Here is a 21,281-nt window from a genome sequence, read left to right as displayed (position 1 = left end):
TGGTATCTGTGTGAAGGTGTGTGGCTGGTTTGTGGAGGTGCTGGTGTGTGGTTGTGGTTGTGGTGGTTAGTGTGTGGTTGTGTTTGTGTGGAGGTGTTGGTTTGGTGGTGGTGTGGGGATGTGTTGGTGTTTTGATGTGCTGGTGTGTGGATGTGTTGGTGTGGAGGTGGTAGTGCCTGTGTGGTGTGTGGTGTGTGGTGTGTGGTGTGTGGTGTGTGGTGTGTGGTGTGTGGAGATGGTGGTGTTGGTGTATGGTTGTGGAGGTGGTGGTTAGTGGTGGTGGTGTGGTGGTGTGGTGGTGTGGTGGTGTGGTGGTGTGCTGGTGTGTGGAGGTGTTGGTGTGGAGGTGTTGGTGATGATATTGTGACATTCCTATTTCTCTTTGATTTGCCATATTGTGACATTCCTATTTATGTTAATTAGCTCTTTTTCATGCTAGTAGTACAATGGTTGAGATAAAAGATGTCTGTTCATCTACAATGTGGGATAAAGAGACAATTAATATTTTGCAATCTTTGCCTCAAGGTGGTCGATCCGGGAAATAGGCTGACAACATATTTCAACAAGGAAGATTGACAAAATACTATTAGAAATTTAAAGAAAGTATATGAAGAGAGTATGATGGAATGCTGTTAAAAAAAGTTGGATCAACTAAAGAAAGATTGAAAAATCTGGAAGGAATTAAAGTGATGATCAATAAGCTTGGGGTGGGATCCGTTAAAGTGAACGATTAATGCTTCCGAGTGGTGGACAGAGAGACTTGCGGTGAGCATTTTTTAAATATCCCATTTTTTTCAATTTTTAATTTATTTTAAATTCAACGACATGTTATATGAATTTGCCGGTGGTGCCTGCTGCAAAAAAAATTAAATACAGTGCAATCGATTCTGAGTTGGAGGAGAAGTTGGATTGTATGTTTGGGGGTGTAGTGGTAACGGACAACAATACATGTGCACCCAGTGGGCTAAGGTGACATCCTTGAAAATTTGGGAGCTGATCAAACATGTGATTTCATTGAAAGCCTCAGCTCGAACCTCCATGAAATTGAGTCCACGATCCAGTCTAAGCATCCTCGGGTTGAAAAAAAAAAAAAAACGGAGCTGCTTTCCTTAGAAGTTAGATCTCACAGTTGATGACTTCATGCACCAATAACTCCGACACATCACAAACAACTTCTGTCCAACAGGTTATGCGAATTTTGGATGCAACTCCAGAAATTTCGGAGGACATGCCGCTGTATTGCTCTCTATAATGTTGCTCGAAGATTCACCGGAAAAATTTTTTTCATAACGATGCCCGCTGACCATAGGGTGGCTTACCTACTTTATTTTTATGGGAGCAATGACATTTGAATGACATTTTAGGTCTTGGTATCTGTGCGGAGGTGTGTAGTTGGTGTGTGAAGGTGTTGGTGTGTGATGTGTTTGTGTGGTGGTGGTGTTGGTGGTGCTGATGTGGTGGTGTGGTGGTGTGGTGGTGTGGTGGTGTGCTGGTGTGTGGAGGTGTTGGTGTGGAGGTGTTGGTGATGATATTGTGACATTCCTATTTCTCTTTGATTTGCCATATTGTGACATTCCTATTTATGTTAATTAGCTCTTTTTCATGCTAGTAGTACAATGGTTGAGATAAAAGATGTCTGTTCATCTACAATGTGGGATAAAGAGACAATTAATATTTTGCAATCTTTGCCTCAAGGTGGTCGATCCGGGAAATAGGCTGACAACATATTTCAACAAGGAAGATTGACAAAATACTATTAGAAATTTAAAGAAAGTATATGAAGAGAGTATGATGGAATGCTGTTAAAAAAAGTTGGATCAACTAAAGAAAGATTGAAAAATCTGGAAGGAATTAAAGTGATGATCAATAAGCTTGGGGTGGGATCCGTTAAAGTGAACGATTAATGCTTCCGAGTGGTGGACAGAGAGACTTGCGGTGAGCATTTTTTAAATATCCCATTTTTTTCAATTTTTAATTTATTTTAAATTCAACGACATGTTATATGAATTTGCCGGTGGTGCCTGCTGCAAAAAAAATTAAATACAGTGCAATCGATTCTGAGTTGGAGGAGAAGTTGGATTGTATGTTTGGGGGTGTAGTGGTAACGGACAACAATACATGTGCACCCAGTGGGCTAAGGTGACATCCTTGAAAATTTGGGAGCTGATCAAACATGTGATTTCATTGAAAGCCTCAGCTCGAACCTCCATGAAATTGAGTCCACGATCCAGTCTAAGCATCCTCGGGTTGAAAAAAAAAAAAAAACGGAGCTGCTTTCCTTAGAAGTTAGATCTCACAGTTGATGACTTCATGCACCAATAACTCCGACACATCACAAACAACTTCTGTCCAACAGGTTATGCGAATTTTGGATGCAACTCCAGAAATTTCGGAGGACATGCCGCTGTATTGCTCTCTATAATGTTGCTCGAAGATTCACCGGAAAAATTTTTTTCATAACGATGCCCGCTGACCATAGGGTGGCTTACCTACTTTATTTTTATGGGAGCAATGACATTTGAATGACATTTTTTTAATGAGATTCTCGTGGGACATTTCTATTGTTTATAGTTTTTCATGGTGCTTTGGATATTAAACCGCTTTGGATATGTTGCTTTACTTGAAAGTTTTTAATTCTTTGTTATATTTTTTATTTACTTATGTAATATTATTCACTTATATTGGTTTTGTTCATAACCTTATATGATTGTAGCTAATTCATTGATATTTATGAGTTAGCCACTTTGATACCGAAATACATAGATGCAACTAGAGAAAAAAATTGTGCATTGATGTTTCTATAAACGTGGAACTTAACATATTTAATGCTTGAATCTGCTGTTACTTTTCAAATTGTATTCAATTACCATGCAGCTTGAGATCACAATATCAAGTACTTGCAATCAGATTTGGATTGAGAGAAGTATAAAAAATTAAACAAATTGTTGTTATTAATCATGTGACATAATTTCTAGTTCTTGCTACAATTCAAATATTTTTTAACATAGTGTTATGCATATTAAGAAACTATTGTTGGATGAATATACTTCATCGGATGAGTATACTTCACCGAATGAGTATACTTTACCAGATGAGTATATTAAGAATACGACCATGATCATGTGAATCAAATTTGATAATTATTGGGATAAATGCAATCTACTTATGTCTATAATATCTGTTTTAGATCCTCAGTTGAACATTAAGTATAAATTTTACCTTTCCCATGATTTACACATTCGTTGAATTATATTCAAATGTTCAATAAGTTAAACATGTTATTCAAAAAATTTATTATAAATATGCAGGTGATATTGCTAGTTCTCGTTCGACAAGTGATAGATCTTCACATTTGCAAGTGATTTAATTTATCTGTAAATTTTAAACTGTAGGCTTTCCTTTACTAATTTTGTTGTTTCATTTGGTTCTATTCAACATTGAAAATGAAATTTACAAATTTATCTTGAGGAGAATTTATTTATTTTTCCTTAGAATGATCAATTTGATAGTCTTGAGTGGTGGAAATTAAATACCCTCAAATATCACCATTTATCAAAATGGCTAATGATATTTTGTCAATTCCAATAACGGTTGTTTCATAATCTGTATTTAGTGCTGGTAGAGTTCTTGATGATTATATGAGTTTTCTTTCTATAAAGACAATCAATGTACCAATATGTGCATTCAGATGGATTATATCTTTCATTAATAGTTTGAAAATTTTCTTGGTAATATTAAAAATGGATTTTTTAGAGTATGTTTACTTGTTCATCTTATTAATAATTATTAAATATCTCTCGTATCAGTAAAAATTATTAGAAGAGTAACATTTTGATGTGAATTTGCTTGAGTAATTAGAGGGAAAGTTGAATCCCTCTCTTTGGTTGCTACCTACTGGATAGTTCAATAGCTCGATATATATTTTTTTTAATTTTTCATTGCACCAATATTATTTTAATATTGGGCAATTATTATTTATTGGATTATTGTCAACCATTTGTGTTTTACTTAATAATTATGTTTTGGATGATTAACTATTTTACTGTTATTGGTTGGTTGGGTGACTGATTATTTGGTTTGACATTCTTTGAGGGTTCTACTTGGCTGTCTTTGCTGGTTTGTTAGGTTGGTTGATTTTTTTATTTTTGTGATTTAGTTGGGCCGACTAGTTATTTTGGATGGGTAACTTTACTGATTCCCTTGGTGGACTATCTTTTTTTGGTGGTTATTGGGGTTGACTGTTTGTGATGGTTCTTTGGTTATCTTGGATGGCTAGTTTAACTGGTTCTTTGGGTTGGCTGTCTTTCTTGGTACTTATCTTGGTTGGCTATCTTTAATGGTTCTTTGGTTTGGTTATTTGGGTTCAATTTGGTAAACTTGAAAAGTAATGGACGGTTGGTTAGCTGGTTATGTTTGTTCTTTGGTTTGGCTACTTGACGTTCTTTGTTGGTTTGTTTGGTTGGCTGATTTTCTTTTGTTTTGGTGTGTTAGTTGGGCTTGCTGGTTATCTTGGTTGGCGAGCTTTAGTGGTTCCTTGGGCTGCCTATCTTTCTTGATGGTTATCTAGTTTGGTTCTTTTTGGTTAGCCTGCTTGGCTGTCTTTCATGGCTAGCTTGATTGACTGTCTTTGTTGGTGTGTATCTGGGTTGGTTGTCTGTCTTAGCTAGCTTGCTCGGTTGTCTTTCTTGTTGTATAGGTTTGCTGGTTTGTTTTTATTGGTGTGTTGGTTGACTGGTTTGGTTTATTTTGATATATAACTTTTAATTGATATGCAGTTCTTATTTTGTTTATTTTTTATATTATGTTAACATGTTATTAGAGGCTATAATGATTAAAAAATTTTTATTATTGATACATACCTTTTTATAATCAATTAGTAGATAAAAATGAATTAAGTTGCCTAAAATTGTTATTTTTATTTTTTTTACATTTTGGAAGGCAAATGACTATGAAAACCAAAACAAGGAATTGTAATAGTTTGTCTGAAATTTAAATTGATGCCTTAGATATTAACTCCAATTTCATTATACTTAAAAGGTGCACAAACCATGCAACCGTATAGTTTCTTACATGAAAGGAGCTCATATATAATTTGAGCACCAATTAATAATTATAAGATATATAATTTAATCTCATGTTAACTTTCATTTGATTTTTAATTTATTTTTTTTTCTAATATATAAGAATTGTAGGTACAACTGTACAAATAATATCGTTGATTGTAGGGATCGTCTTCATCATTTGTCAGTTGTCATTGATTAGATCGATATAAATTTTATATATTATGTTTAATTTTCATATTTTTATTTCTACTTTGGTGTATTTTTTCCTAAGATATAAGAATCACAGGTGTCATTATAACATAATATCGTTTATGTAAAAATCGTAATCGACTTATCATTATTCAACATTAATTGGATTGTGAAATATAAAAATCAAGAAATAAGGATAAAATGTTAGAAAAATTTTAAATGTACTTTATTTTTTAGGTGTGTATAGCAGTATAAGTGTATGCTAACTATAAATATGTAATACAATATTTATGTTTTGGTTGAGAGTTTATTTAACTTTGGTTTAATATGTTAATTATAACTTGTTAAATTGTATTAAATCTATTTTTTTTAAATGTAAGTAAAATTTTGAAATAATATATTTTTTGGGTGAAAATTTTTTTTAGTTCTTACTATATAAAATTTTATATCAAATTTGTTCTTGAAATATTTTTCAGTAAATCATTGTTTATGATTCAAAACAAAAATATTAAAGCAAAAATTTTTTTCCACCAAAGTTATTATTTTAATTTGATTTAAAAATTTATGATTATAATTATTTTTTATTTTAATGACCCAATTTTAAGTAAATCATAAACACAAAAAAGTATTTCGAGTCGAACACAAGAATATAATTTTTTAGCTTTTTCGAACACGAGCCAAATTCAAACATGAATTTTAAATTAGCCTAGCCTAAGCTTGCTGAAGCTCAGCTCTTTTATAGCCCTAGCCACATACCACCCGTTCGCCACTAACCACCATTGCTGCCCAGTCCTGTCTGTCTTTGCCCGCGACACACACATTAATTTGAAATGCACTATTTTTATTTTACTTAAAACCAAAAAAAAAGAAGTCATTCATGTATGCCACAATGAACCCAACTCCAAAATATTTTAACTACAATATTTTACTTCTACATTGTATTCATTTTGCACAATATTATTTTTTTAGCAAATCAAACTTACCCCTAAATCTTCTAAACCATACGGTGGATTTACTTCACTCAATATAGTGACTTTCGAAGACAACATAATTTCCCAGACTCCCCAAAGTAAGAAACCATAAACTTGCTTATGTATATCTTTTCCTAAAGATCTTAATGCAAAGATACATTGTTCACATCAAACTGGTGCAATAGCCAATTATTCATTGCAGCCATGGATGGGAAGGGACAAATCAAAGTCAATTTTGTTACCGGAGAGAAAATGTCCAAGTGGTCAATTCCATAAATTCAAGTATAACATTTAGCAAACAATCGAGCTTGGAGACAAGGTACATATCCATAAGAATGAAACTTAATTTTAAAGACCCATTTACAACCAATAATTTTCTTGCCAGAGAGTTTATCAATTAGTTCCCAAGTAGGTAAACGAGCTGAGCTTGAGCAAACTTAAACTCTGCTCGTGTTTCGCTCTTTTGAAATTCCTCATGTTCGAATTTGGTATGTGTTTGAAATATCTCAAAAATAGTCTGGTTGTGTTTGACTTGAAATTTTTGTTGTGTTCGACGCGAAATTGGCTCGTTTGAATAAAAAAGTATTATAATCATAGATATTTAAAAAAATTAAAATAATAATTTAGATAGAAAAAATGTATTAATATTTTTATTTTGAACCATAAAATAATGATTTGCTAAAAAATTCAAAAGCAAATTAGATACAAAATTTTACGCAATAAGAATATAAATATTTTTTGGCCAAATAAATTATATTATTTAAAAAATTTACTCATTAAAAAAAAGAATTTTTGATACAATTTAATAAATTACAGTTTACAAACTAAATCAAATTTTAAATAAAATCTCAATAAAAATATAAAAAATAATTTATTACGTATTTATACTTACACACACTTATACTGTTATGCACACCTAAAAAATAAAAAAAAATACAATACGTTTAAACTCTTCTATAATTTTATCCTCATTCCTCGATCTTTGTGTACGACGGTTCAATGAACGGTGAATGATGATAAGCTAATGACAATGTTTACATAAACGATATTATTGTATAATGTTATATGTACTTCTTTTTTATTAGGAAAAAACACCAAATTAGAAAAAAATATGCAAGTGAAACATAAATAAATTTAGATTATTCCAATGAGCTACGACTGACGAATGGTGATGACAATATCTATAAAAACGATATTATTTGTACAATCTTACTTGAATCTTATGTATTAGGAAAAAACACTAAGTTAGAAATAAAATGAAAGTTAACATAATCAATAAAATTTATAACTTATTAATTGAGACTGATATTATACATTATAAGCTCTTTTCATCATTTTCAAGTTATAAACTATACGATTGCATAGTTTATGTTCTTTCAAAGCATAGTGAAATTGTAGTAAATATTATAATACAAACTATTGCAGTCTCCCATTATAGTTTGCATAGTTGTTTGCCTTTCAAAGTGTAAAAGAGTAAGAATAATAATTTTATACAACTTTATTTATTCTTATCTTCTAATTGATTGCAAAAAAGGATGACATACCAATTATGAGGTTTTGTAATCATCATAGCCTTTAATTACATCTTAACAAAATATAAAAAATAAATGAAGATGTGAGAATTACATATCAAATAAAGGCTGCATGTCAAAAAATAAGCTAATCAGGAAAGACAATCAACCTAGTTAACCACCAACAAAGACAACCAACCTAGGGAACCAGTAAAGTTTGTCAACTAAGATAACGAGTTGCCCAAACTAGCGAAAAAAAAAAGCCAAGCAAACCAACAAAGACAACCAAGGGAACCAACAAAACTAGCTAACCAAATCACGAATAGTTTTTAGGTTTGCCAAATGGCCAAACCAGAAAGCCATCAAAGATAACCACTAATAAAAACAATCAACCGTGAGAATCAATAAAGCTAGCCATCCAAGATAATCTGACAACCATCAAAGATAGCCAACTCAGATAACCGCCAAGAATAACAACCAACCTAGGGAACCAGTAAAGCTAGTCGTCCAAGGTAATCAACTGACCCAACTAACACACTAAAAAAAAATAGAAGAAAACAACCAACCAAACAAACCAACAAAGATAAATAAGTAGCCAAGCCAGGAACTAACAAAATCAACTAACTAATAATTTTCAAGCTTACCAAATTGACTCCAAATAGCCAAAACGAAAAAATCATAAAAAAAGCCAAACCAGAGAACCATAAAAAAAGCTAAACTAGATAGCCAACCAACCGGACCAACAACCAACAAAATAACTAGTTATCCAAAGCATAATTAATTATAAAACAAATAATTGAACAAAACAATCATTGAATAATAATTGTCCAATATTAAAATAATGTTCATGCAATAAAAATCAGAAAAAAAATATTTTTTCTCCAGATAATCATCCAAAATATATTTAAGTATAACACAAACGACTAAGCGATCAACTATTGAATAATAATTGTTTAATATTAAAATAATATTCATGCAATGAAGAATCAAAAAAAATATTTTTTCTCTAGCTATTGAACCTTTCAGTAGGTAACAAGTAAAGAACATGGTTCAACATTCTCTTAAATTATTCTGACATTCAGATTAAGATGATCCTCTTCTAATAATTCTTGTTGGTAAGAAATATATATAAGAACTAATAATAAGATTAATTAAACATACTCTAAAAAATTCATTCATAAAATATTAAAATAATGTTCATGCAATGAAAAAAAAAAAAATCTTCTCTAGCTATTGAACCATCCAATAGGTAGCAAGTCAAGAGCATGATTCAACATTGCATCAAATTACTCTGACATTCACATGTTCTTCTTTTAAAAATTCTTGCTGGCAGGAAATATCTATAAGAACTAGTAATAGGATTATTTAAACATACTCTAAAACATTCATTCATAAGAGAGATTTTTAAGGGAATTATCAAACTATTTGTGAAAGATCTAATCTAATTTATTTCATAAATTAGTGCGTTGACTGTCTTTATAGAAGTGGACTTCTATAATTATTAATAACTTTTTCACCAACACTAAATATAGATTCTGAAGCAACCATTATCGGAATTAACAAATAATCCTTAACAATTCAGATAAATAGGGATACTTAAGAGTATTCAATTTGCACCACTTAAATGTATCAAATAGATCATTATTAGCCAAAAATAAACTCCCCTCAAGTTAGATTTATAAATTTGATTTTGAACGTTGAATAGAGCCAGGATGAAATAACAAAATCAGTAAAGCATACAATCAAAATTTTGTGAATAACTTAAGTCACTTTCTAAATGTGAAGATACATAGCCACTTGTTGAACTAGAGCTAGCAATATCGCCCACATATTTATTATAAATTTCTTAAATAACATATTTAATTTGTTGATTTTTTGAATCTAGTTCAATGATGTATATCTTGGGAAAGATAAAATGTACGAAATTAATTTTAAACCGAGGGTCTAAAACAACTGCTATGGACATAAGTAGATTGCATTTTCCCCAATATTTATCAAATTTGATTCTCATAGTCATAATCATGTTCTACTATGCTCGTCTTTGGTGAAGTAGACTCATCCAATAATAATTTATTAATATACATAAAAGAAAGTAAAAAAAAAAATATTTAATGTGGGCTAGTAAGAATAAAAATTATTTGTGACATGATTAAAAATATGAATATTTTTTTTTATTTTCTCATACTTCCCCCAATTCAAATTTAATGGTAGCAACTTGAAATTGTTATCTCGAGCTGTATAGTGATTGAACAACTTTTGAAAAACAATTATAGATTCAATTATTAACTTTATTGAGTTCCACCTTGTAGGTATATCAATGCACAAACTCTTTATTGTTGAAATTCATAATTGCTTAGAGAACTCAACAAACTTCTGCAACCCCGCTGATGACTTATTCTAATATTTGTCAGACTCTAATATTATGATTAATGTCATGAATATCTTTCAATTCAACTTATACGATTATGTTTAATATGTGAGCACAAAATCCAATATGAAAGAAATACCTTGAAAATGCAATTTCTCTCTTGTCAGAAAATTAGCTTTAAGCGAGTTTGTAGTGACATCATTATTACTTGCATTATTCATGGTGATATTAGACGCATTGTGTGAAGATTTCAACCCAACAAGCAATCACCTATAGCATTTCAAATGAATGTATCGGTCTGAGATGACGTCAGTTCAATTAAAATTATGATTTGTTTTTACAACATTCAAGAGTGATCGATATAATAAGCAAGTAGACATATATTCTACTATTTGATTAGAAGTTCAACAATTAGAAGTTAATGAAATCTTATGTTTATCCTTAAAATGTTTTTTCAACTTTTTTTTCTCCAACTCATAAACCTTTAACTTTCAATAAAATATTATACCATTTATACTCAACAATATTGACTAGGTACTCAGTGTATTATAAATGAACTCAGTGTATTATAATCATTTAAAAATTTTTTTTTCTAATCTTTTGTTGATCATAACTATTTGGATTGTTTGATGCATCAGCATCAAATGACATGAAAGAACATTTTTTGCAGTTTTTTTTGGAAAAGTCAAGTACTTACAATTTGCTTTAATTTGGTCTCATTCTCTCACATGTTGAAGTAATTGTGAAGTAGTTCCGGTTTTATATTTATGAAATTTTATGTGATAATATATGCATTGCCAAAAATAGGTTGTGAATCTTTAATAGTAAATATTAGTTTCACAAAATATTTTCACACTGTTGACTTTTTAATGACAAAAATTAAATTGTTAATTGAAATAGGATTTAATTATTTTAAAATATGATAGATTTTTAATTTAAAACTTAATTAATTATAATGATCTTAATATATATATATAATTTTAAATAGAATGGCGGGTGACTGCTCTGCTAGAGTTTCGAATGGTGATCGCTATTGATTATATCGTTCGACGTTTCTGCTTCGTTGGCTCGCGCCCGCCTCGTCGGCCTTCTGCTGCTCGACACTCGTCTGTGTCTGCTCGACTAGTCTCTCTGATCCACGAGTCTACTCGGCGTCGCTCGCTCAGGTTCGTCTGCTCGACGAGTCTTGAAGCTTCGCGCTTCCGTTTTGCTCGTGAAGCTCACTGTTCCTGTCGAAGCTTTGCGCTTCCGTTCTGCTTGTGAAGCTCACTGTTCCTGCCGCAACAACTTTGCTGCAGCTTAACTCCGACAGCTCTCATTGCTCTGATGACACCTCCTTGTTTGGTTAAGCCGGACAAAGTCTCATTTGCTCACGTGGTGGGTAACCCTCAGGTAGAGTCCGCAGTGGGATTCCCCTCATGTTATAAAAAATCTCGTGAGGGTATAGATGATTGTCATTTTAATTAAAAAGGAAGTAGAAAAAGGCGGAAAAGATGCAATCTTTTCCTCTGAAACAGAAATTTCTACCATGACGGAAAAATTCAAGTTTGCTCTTATTGGAAAATTTCAGTGGGGACACCCTCTTATGGAGGTTATCAGAAAGAGAGTCGATGAACTTAAGCTAAGTCAAATGGAAAGTGGGACTTATGGATAGGAGATATGTGTTGATCCAATTAACAGTAGTTGAAGACTACACCAGAATTTTCTCCAAGAAATATCTTAATATCAAAGGCAAATCAATGAAGTTACTAAAATGATCTCCTAATTTCGAGTAAATCATGAAACTCCCACTGTACCGGTATAGTTTAGTTTACCTGGTCTCAAGCTGCATTTTTTTCACCATCAGGTTCTTTTACTCTATTGGGGCTATCCTTGGGGATCCTTTGAAATTAGATCTGTTCACTTTCAACCTAACTAGACCCTCGGTGGCCAGAATACTTGTGGAAAGGGATATTTCATTACCAAATATTATTAAAATCTGACTGGGCACAACCCATAATGGTTATTGAAAATAAATTGTCATGGAACACAAACCCGCATATTGTACCCACTGTAAGATGTTTGGTCATATCCTTGCTAAATGCCACAAATTTCATTCTAATTTGAAATCTAAGGGTCAAGTAAATAAGGTCAAGTGAATAAGGAAAGTAAATAAGGATGGGTTTAATCTCACTGCTGTGGACATTTTAGTACCACCTGAGGATGATACTACCAGACAGGAGGTGTCTGTTGCACCTGAAGACCCCCATGACACTGCTGTTACTGTTACTGTGAGTGATGCGATGCTGACACCTACAAACTCCATACAAAACAATTCTGATGGACTATTGCCTATAAATGATAGTGTTCCGACTGATAATCAGGAGAACCTCGCAGCTCTACTTCTTCAAGAAGTAACCGGTGTAGCGACAACTCACACTTCTCATATTGTAGAACCTATTGTGGGTACTACTGTTCCTTCTGGTTCAGCTCTACCCCATCAGGCGGATTCTTCAGAGGAGGAATGACAGGCTTGCACTTCAAGGAGGAAAAAGAAGAATGGAGATCTACTAGAGCTCAGGAGTCTTATGGATGATGTTTTAGTTACTACGGGTAATGGTTAACACCTTACCAATCTGCTAGCTGGATCACTACCGAGAACTAGAGCCAGAGGCAAGACTAGATTGAGATGACCCACACTTTTTCAGCGCCCGGGTGGTTTTTGGGTTTCTTTTTATTTCTATATGCACCCATCTTTTACATTTTTTGGTGTGTGTTGTACCGTGTGAATTGGGTGTTTAGGCCCACCATAGAAACCTATTTGTATCTTTATCTTTAATATATCAGTCCTTCGCTTTTTCAAAAAAAAAAAGAAAAGAAATTTATATATATATTACATTTCCAGCGTACAAATTTGTTCGTGTTTGTCTCATTGGGCTTAACGAACGAACCGAACACAAACTACTTTACGAGCTGTTTGCACACGACGAGCCTTGTTGATAGCCTTATTCCTTAGTTCTATTTTTAATTAAGGCATTCATTTCATCAAGCATCGCTGCCTGCCACCCAAAATGTGATAGAGCTTATTGAATAGATGTCGAGACTTTAGCAGAGTTGAAGGAAGCAATAAACGAGCAAGAAGTAGAAGATAAATTATCATAGTTAACATGAGAAAATGGGAAAGACATTGATGTTTGCCTCTTCGAAGTGTAATAAGCAACTCAATGTCACTAAGAGAGGGATCCACTGAAGAAAAATGATACTGGTACCGGACCAGGATCAGGGGGATGAGGTCTCTTGAGTATTCATTGGTGAATGTGGTCTAGGCCGAGGCACTATGGGTAAAGTAGTGTTGAATTGAAGATGTGATACATTAACAACTTTTCAGAATCTTGTGAGGATTTAGGCAGCGACAAGTCACCAAAGAATAGGTTTGTTCATGAAAGATGACATTAACATGCATCATATACCTGCTTAAGAGGGGAAAAATGTCAATATCTTTTTTTCTAATGAGGGTATCCTAGATAGACACCTTAATGACTTAGGTTTTAGTTTATAAACTTGCGGACGAGTGCACAAATAAAGCAATTACATTTAAATATACATGGATTAATGGGAAAGAGAGTTAGTTGGAAATAGAACTTGGTAGGGTACCTTGTTTTGTAAAACAATAAAAAATATCCGATTGATGAAAACATATGCAATAGAAACAATATCAACCCAGAGCTATTTTGTTATATCAGTTTGAAATAAAAGAGCTCCAACTATCTTATGATTTGTATTTTTTCTTTCAGTTATTTCATTTTGAGATGGAGTATCGACACATGATCATTGGAGAAACATTCTGTTTTGTGTCATGTTTGTTTGAAAAGGTGCAGAGAAACATCCTTTGATATTTTCACTTATCAGAATTTAATAGAAATATTGAATTGAGTTTTAATTTTAGCACACAGGGATTGAAAATATGACAATAACTTAAAATGAGATTTTTTAAAGTCACGCCAGAATAATCATCCACAAAAATGACAATATCAAAATTCATTAGATAAAATAGATCAAGGTTCTCAAACATCAAAATAAATCAACTCAAAACTATGACTGAATTTTTTACTAATTCTTAGAACAAAAGAGAAACGATGATGTTTAGCAGATTGATACAACTCACTATCTAAAGATGATAATTGTTGAAATTGAGGGTATTAATTTTTTAGCATTGACAGTGATGGATGCTCTAATTGACAATGATTCTCCAACGGAGATAAGGTGTTGGAACATACTATGGGTCGAGATAGATTATTATTGTTACCTGAATCATCAAGGGCAATGACAGAGAGAGAATTTTTGGATGCTTCATAAAATTAGATGAAATTACAGTGTCTTTCGCAGAAATTGTAATAATGTGATTTTGAGAGGTCTCATTAGTAGTGATCACGTGAGCTGATTATGATCTATAATCCTTTTAATTCTTTTTAGTAAGATTTGACATGTTTTCTTCGTATGACCAGGTTTAGGGCTGTCAAAAAAGCTCGTTATTCGCGAACAGTTCGTGTTCGGTTCGTCAATGAGTTCGTGTTCGATTCGTTCGATAAGTAAACGAGACAAACGCGAACAAATTTTTTTCGTTCGGTTAGTTAAACGAACCAAACATGAACAGTAATGCGTTCGTTCGTGTTCGAATCGTTATTGTTTGAAATATAAAATAATATAAAATAATTATATATAAAAAATTTATTATATTTTAAAACATTAAATTTTATAAATTATAATATATAATAAAATAATAATAATAATAATATATTAATATACTATAGTAGTAATATACTAATATAGATATTGTATATTTATATAATATAAGTTATATAATTAATATATAATATTATTTTTATATATTAATATTAGGGATGTCAAACTGGCTCGTCGTTCGCGAACAGCTCGTGTTCGGTTCGTGTTCGACTCGTTCGTTAAGAAACGAACACGAGCTTATTTCAAACAAACTAAATTTTAAACGAACCGAACACGAACACAAGCTTTGTTCGTTCGTGTTCGGTTCGTTTACACCCCTAACCAGGTTCATGGCAGTAGTAGCAAATTACCTTCGAATTTTGATTTCTAAAATTCAAACTATCACTTCTATAATTGCCCTAAGACTGAGGTTTATTGATATGTATTTTTCTGGCTAGCAAGAGCACTAAGTTGTACGGATGAAGCTTGAGAGCTTGGAATAATACTTACCACTCTAGTATAGGGATTCCCTCAAAGTAGTAACTCTAGGGTTAAATATAATTTGGGATTCGACACTTTCATACTGAGAGTTGAGGCCAACTAGAAAACTTATAATAGTAATTTGTTCTATTTGAGTCTATTGAAGCCGGACATCATTTCTGAAGGGAAATAATACATTCAATTTTTTATAAACACGCTTATAGTGCATATTGTACGTGCTAAGTGACCTATCATGTTGTTTTTCTCTATAGATTTCTTGCGGACATCAAAAATTCGATAAATATTTTCTCCCAGAAAACATAAACACCAATTCCTCCACCGCATCTTTAACACAATCCCTATGGGTAACATGACCATATTGATCAGTTTCAATAGAGTTCCGTATTTGTATCAAAAGCTAGGCATCCACTCTCATTTTCTCAGATTAATTTGATATAGTCTCACCTGGGGCATTGTCAATGAGGTGACTCTTAAGAAGTACTTATTAGATAGATTCTCAAAATTTTATTCCAATAAAAATAGTTGATTCCATATAACTTTCATTCATAATCTTAGCCATTGATGAAACCAATCCCGTCGCAAGATGTTTTTTTTTACCAACCATGGTTATCACCAAATATTCAATGAGTCCTCAACGCGACGACATTGTTGAGACGTTCAACGAAGATGCAGTTGAAGTTATAGTCGAACTCGATCTTTCGAGGGACGGGAACACAACCCCTCCACTTACATCTGTCAAGGCTTTGAGGTTAATAGATGAAGCCCCAAGCAGACGAAGCTGAAGAGAAAGATGGTGCAGTCGAAGATGAAGCAAAAAAAAATATTTCCATATAAAGACTTAAGAAGCCAATGAAGAAGTCGAAGCAGATGAAGCTTCAATGCCCTAATCTCATCGTAGGAAGAAAAGCAAGCTTTAATCGGTGTCGATGAGACCGTGCAACATAGACAGTTGAAGAGGAAGCTTCAAGGAACTATGTAGTGCAGGTCGAAGACGAACGCCACAACAATCTACGCCAACGAAGACGATCGACACGATCTAAGTCTCGTGTGCGAAGAATGAAGCCGAACATAGTGGAGTGACTAGCTGGGCGTAGCTCTGATACCATGTAATGGGAAAACTTCCTTCTTATTTCACAATTGAAAGAATATGTTACATATTTATATACACTTCTTTCTTTATAGATTAGGAATATTTCTAATATAGAAAATTTCTTGTAATTAGATCAACTCAATTTAGGTTATCTAATATCAATCTTCCTAATATATACACTTTGGTAGCTATCTATACTGGTAGTATCTCATGTGATGAGTTGATTATGGATGTTGGTTAGGTTATTTTAGTTGGATCTTGCTTTATGCTTTAAATGATTTACTCATTTTAAAAGGTGTAATACATATGCTTTTAAAAATATTGGGAGAATGCTGTTTTGAATTCTACAAAGCCCACGGGTAAAAACTAAAGTCATACGAGAACTTAATGCTCCAATGAAATGAAAATGTTTGCATAATTTGAGTAAACTTACATTTTTGGAAGAGAGTGGATGGAAAGATGCAATCTTTGCATGGGTTGCTATTTAGTTGCATAATATAGTGCTTGAAGTTTTAACTTTGCTTGATGATGTTAATCTAAGTATTTAATCATTTAAATATATTGGTGTTAATGATCTTTTTAATAAATTACCATAACTACGTATATACAACATGCCATTGATTTAGTTTTGGGATTCTCATTTTCTTAATTGTTACTTTGTAAAATAAATCTCGTAGAACTTGCTAAACTTAATATAGAAGTTAATGATTTACATTAGAAGAAATTTATTAGGGAGCATAAATTCTCGTGTTCTATCTGCTTTGTTCGGACCTAATAATGATTGTTAGTTGAAGGATGTGCACTAATAATGAATTAATCATTAAAATCATATCAAAGACATTTTATATATATCTCATTTGGATGACAATGCTGAATATGAAAAATGTTGTTATTTTTTCTATGACTTATTTGAGAGTGGTTATCTTCAAATTATAATGAATGTAATGAATGAAAATTGCTTTTTTAAACAAATGATAGATTATATGAACGGTTGTTGATGCTTTTTGGATTCAGCAATGCGATTAATGATTTGCTAAAGCCTTCTATTGTACATCATATTCATATTTTTAATTTGTTTGACTATTTTTTGTAGATGATTCATTAAAGGGTTTAGTACTGTCATTATTTTGATTACAATTATTTGAAGCGGTAATTCAAATTGATTAAATTTGCTAATCATGGTTTTTTTTTTTAAATCAAAAGAGACTTACAAGTGGCACTTGTACTTGTGTTGTTTGATTGTAATAGTGTTTGGAGGTTTCTTCTGATGTATTTGGAGTAGATAGTGGAGTGTTGGAACTAAGGGGTGTTTTTTATGATCAATAGGCTTTGAAATATCTTAATTCTGAAGGGAAGTTAGGACATAGATATACTATGTAGGTTTAATTCTCACAAATATATTTTTTTGTCCGTAACATGTGCTGAGCCTTGCAATAAATTTGTTGATGCTCTGAGTGGATCTTTTGCACTTGTACATATAATGCAGGCCAAAGTAATTGATTTCACCATGTATAAAAGCAGACTGTTTTTGTATCCTTGATTCATCATTTAGGGATTTTTTGATTTTGGAATTGCATGGTGTTATTAGCCTTTAATTATGATAGATAAAGCTATTGCAATAACTTGAAAAGTACGGTTTGCTGGTCAAGTTCAAAGAGTGATTTAGCATGTATTATCTCGTAATATAAAACTTGTTAGTCTACCAAGGCTATGAAATCAAATCCAAAGTTGTTTATATCTCAACCAATTCCATATGAACTTGGGAAGGCTGAATTTTGTACTAAAATTTACCTCAAACACCAAGGAAATGTGATTCTATATTTGTAATGGTAACTCGTTTTTTTTTAAAAATAATGCATTTCATATAATGCTATAAAATTATTGATGCATCTCACTTTGCTAAACTATATTTTAATGAAGTTAAATTGCATGATTACTTGAATAATTATTTCTGATATAGATATAAAATTCATGAGCTTCTTTTTAATAAATTTTTTGGAGAAAATTGAAACAGAAAATTTTAATTGCTTTTATCTCCCAACACCATGGTCAGACTGATGTGATTACTAGAAGCTTTGGAGATTTATTTTATTGCTGATAAAAGGCCATACTTTCTGATGGGTTTTTGTACTATCTTATGGTTGAGTTTGTATACAACTCATTTGTCAATAAATATGCCAATAGTAGTTTGTTTGAGATTTTCATAGATTATTAACCTAAAGAACTTATATTTGTTGTTAACTTGCCTATAAAATCTAGGCAGAGTTTTTTTGTCCAATATATGCATAATTTGTGTCAGGAATATTTACATAGATATGCATTCTACTTTTGGGACTTCTCAAGATCATGAGAACTCTTGATAGTGAATTTTATATACTTTTTTTATTCCTTAGGACGATCTTGATTTCGATGGCGCATGAACTCATTGCATTTTTGTTGTTGGAAGCATCGTGTTTGCATTAATTTTTGCATAGTTATTTATTTTTCATTAATTGGTTCATTTTCTTTGTTGTTTATTTATGAGTACTATAATAATTATTCTCAAAATGGTTTGTATTTAATTTTTCTAGTTTTAGACTATTTTATTTGTCTGACACGTTTTTTATTTTGATCACGAAATTGAAATAGTTGATAAAAACTTTGGAGATTTATCTTGCCGTTTGACATTAAATGATACATAGTTAAGATTGTCTTTGTATCATCTGCCAATAAGTGTGCTCGAATTGATTTATTTGAAATTTTCATAGATTATATAGCTTGAAAATTTATAAATCTTGTTAACGTACTAATAGAATCTAAATTTAGTTCTTTTGCACATGTGCATAATTTGTATGAGGATATTCACATTAATTGATTATTGATCACAGCAGGATAAGCATGTGGAATTTAAATTGAGTGATTTAATCATAGTGATTTTGAATCCAAAATTCTTCCATATTGAACCTTTTAGGAAACTACTTGCAAGGAAGACAAGATAATTTAAATTTGTGCAACACATTGTAATTAATGCTCGCAAGTTGGAAATTTTGGAAAATGCTGCAATAATTTCAATTTTCAACGTGTCTAATTTAATTTTATGTAAATGCCCAAAGAAAAAAGGATAGAAAGTTAGGGCAAACCGTTTAGCGTTATATTTGTTGTAATCACAGCCAGAGCCAAACCAGTAATCCAACTGAATACTGTTGTGGAATCGTTGTTGGATTTTAGTTAGCGGGATATCTGCACCTGGGTGTCTAGTTTGGTGCGTTGTATTTGAAATTTGGGAGTTCGTTTAATGTATTTTTTTTTTATTTCTTGTTTTTTGTCAGAATGAGATGTAATTTATAACTTTGAAGGTTTAAATACAATGTGTCCTTAATTTTAGGGGAAATGATATTGTATTGACGCTTGACTTAATTTTTGCTTTGATAATTCTGGTCTCTCTATTTTTTTGCATAACTAATCTTTGGACTAATTTATTGCTCCTAAATTCACTTTTACATAGAAGGTTTTACATCGGAAATTGTTTTTATAAAATCAATTTTGTTTGCTAATTCTAATTTTTTCCGCAGACATTTTTAGACATTTCCATTGTTTCGCTGTCATTAAGATTCAATTCAGCCATTTAATATCATATAATTTGCAGCTTGCGATATATGAATTTTTTTTTTATTTCTTAAATATGAAAGTGCATCATGCATCAGATGACTTGAATTATTCGTCATCATTTGCCCTGCTGAATTGTGGAATTTGTTTTTGTAAATTGTGCTCAGTTTAATCATGACGTTAGCCCATATGGATTTCGGGAATTTTTCAAGAAGCACGGAATGCTATCTTCAAACAACAGATGAAGTGGTTTCTAGTTCATGTGAAGAATAGTGAAGCTGGGCATTTTGCCGGATTGGGAAACAAACAAAGTCCTCTTAATTTTCGGTAGCACTTTGATTTCTATGAACTGCAAACAGGTGGGCATTTTCAATTTGATTCTTGTGGATTCATTTTTTTTAGTCTGTTTGAATGTTTTTTGCTGCTTGAGAAACAAAATATCGCTTAAAGGTAGATGCGATAAAAATTGCAATTACATCATTTTTACATGCCTAGAGCATTTTTATGCCCCTTGAGCTTATTTGTAGGGGTGGAATTAACTTTTCTTTCAGCCAGCAAATTCATTACGCCAATTATTTTTTAATAGTATTTCTTTTGTGTAAAATTTTTTTATTGATAATTGCATATATGTGTGTATGTATGTATGTATATATCTATATATATATATATATACAAGACCTTAAAAAGAGTTCTCATTTTTGGAGGGGTCATCCTGGATCTGTTCAACTATGTGGATAAACAAGACCTTAAAAAGAGTTGAGTTCTCATTTTTGGAGGGGTCATCCTGGATCTGTTCAACTATGTGGATAAAAATGGTATAATATGTGTATTCAAAATCATTTAAAATTATCATTTATTTAAATTTAACTTCTAGGTGCACAACTGCACAACTAGACTTTTTCTGCCCTCTTGTTCTATGGTGTCTAAGGAATGGGGTTGAAATTGGTAATGGTGGTAAGTCCCGCTGCAACTAATATTTTTCTAGAAAGCTTTACATGCATATTGCTAAATTGAGACAAACTAAATGACAAACAATTATCTGATCTAAGCCCAAGTGAGCTTCACATCATGCACTTGAGGCATGAACAAATGGTTTGACATATTTTGGCAGACTAAATCTTCTTTAAATTTGGCAACTTTATAGTGAGATCATGCTTTTTGGCAAAATAAATCCAACCAATCAAAGATAACTTAATGTTGGCATCATTAAGATATTCAAATACTAATAAAATTATATCTAATCAATGTAATGATTCTGAGCCGACTGATGGAGTGGTTCAAATTCATTCAATGTATATGAAG

The 21,281-nt window shown here is 31.9% G+C and overlaps 1 protein-coding gene across 4 annotated transcripts in view; it reads left to right on the top strand.

Moving 5' to 3' along the window:
• The window catches only part of LOC110018109, a 36,283-nt gene extending 15,924 nt beyond the window's left edge, over positions 1-20,359 (top strand). For all 4 annotated transcript variants that reach the window (XM_020715353.1, XM_020715352.1, XM_020715355.1 and 1 more), the window contains exon 7: positions 20,147-20,359. In XM_020715353.1, the coding sequence (XP_020571012.1) occupies positions 20,147-20,224 (78 nt within the window). In that variant the 3' untranslated portion in view covers positions 20,225-20,359. The remainder of the gene's footprint in view (positions 1-20,146) is intronic.
• The last annotated feature ends 922 nt before the right edge of the window (positions 20,360-21,281 follow it).

This window comes from Phalaenopsis equestris, unplaced genomic scaffold (genome assembly GCF_001263595.1).
Source record: "Phalaenopsis equestris unplaced genomic scaffold, ASM126359v1 Scaffold000002, whole genome shotgun sequence".
NCBI lineage: Eukaryota > Viridiplantae > Streptophyta > Magnoliopsida > Asparagales > Orchidaceae > Phalaenopsis > Phalaenopsis equestris.
The sequence above is the reverse complement of the archived record's forward strand: the minus strand, read 5'-3'. Positions and strand labels throughout refer to the sequence as shown.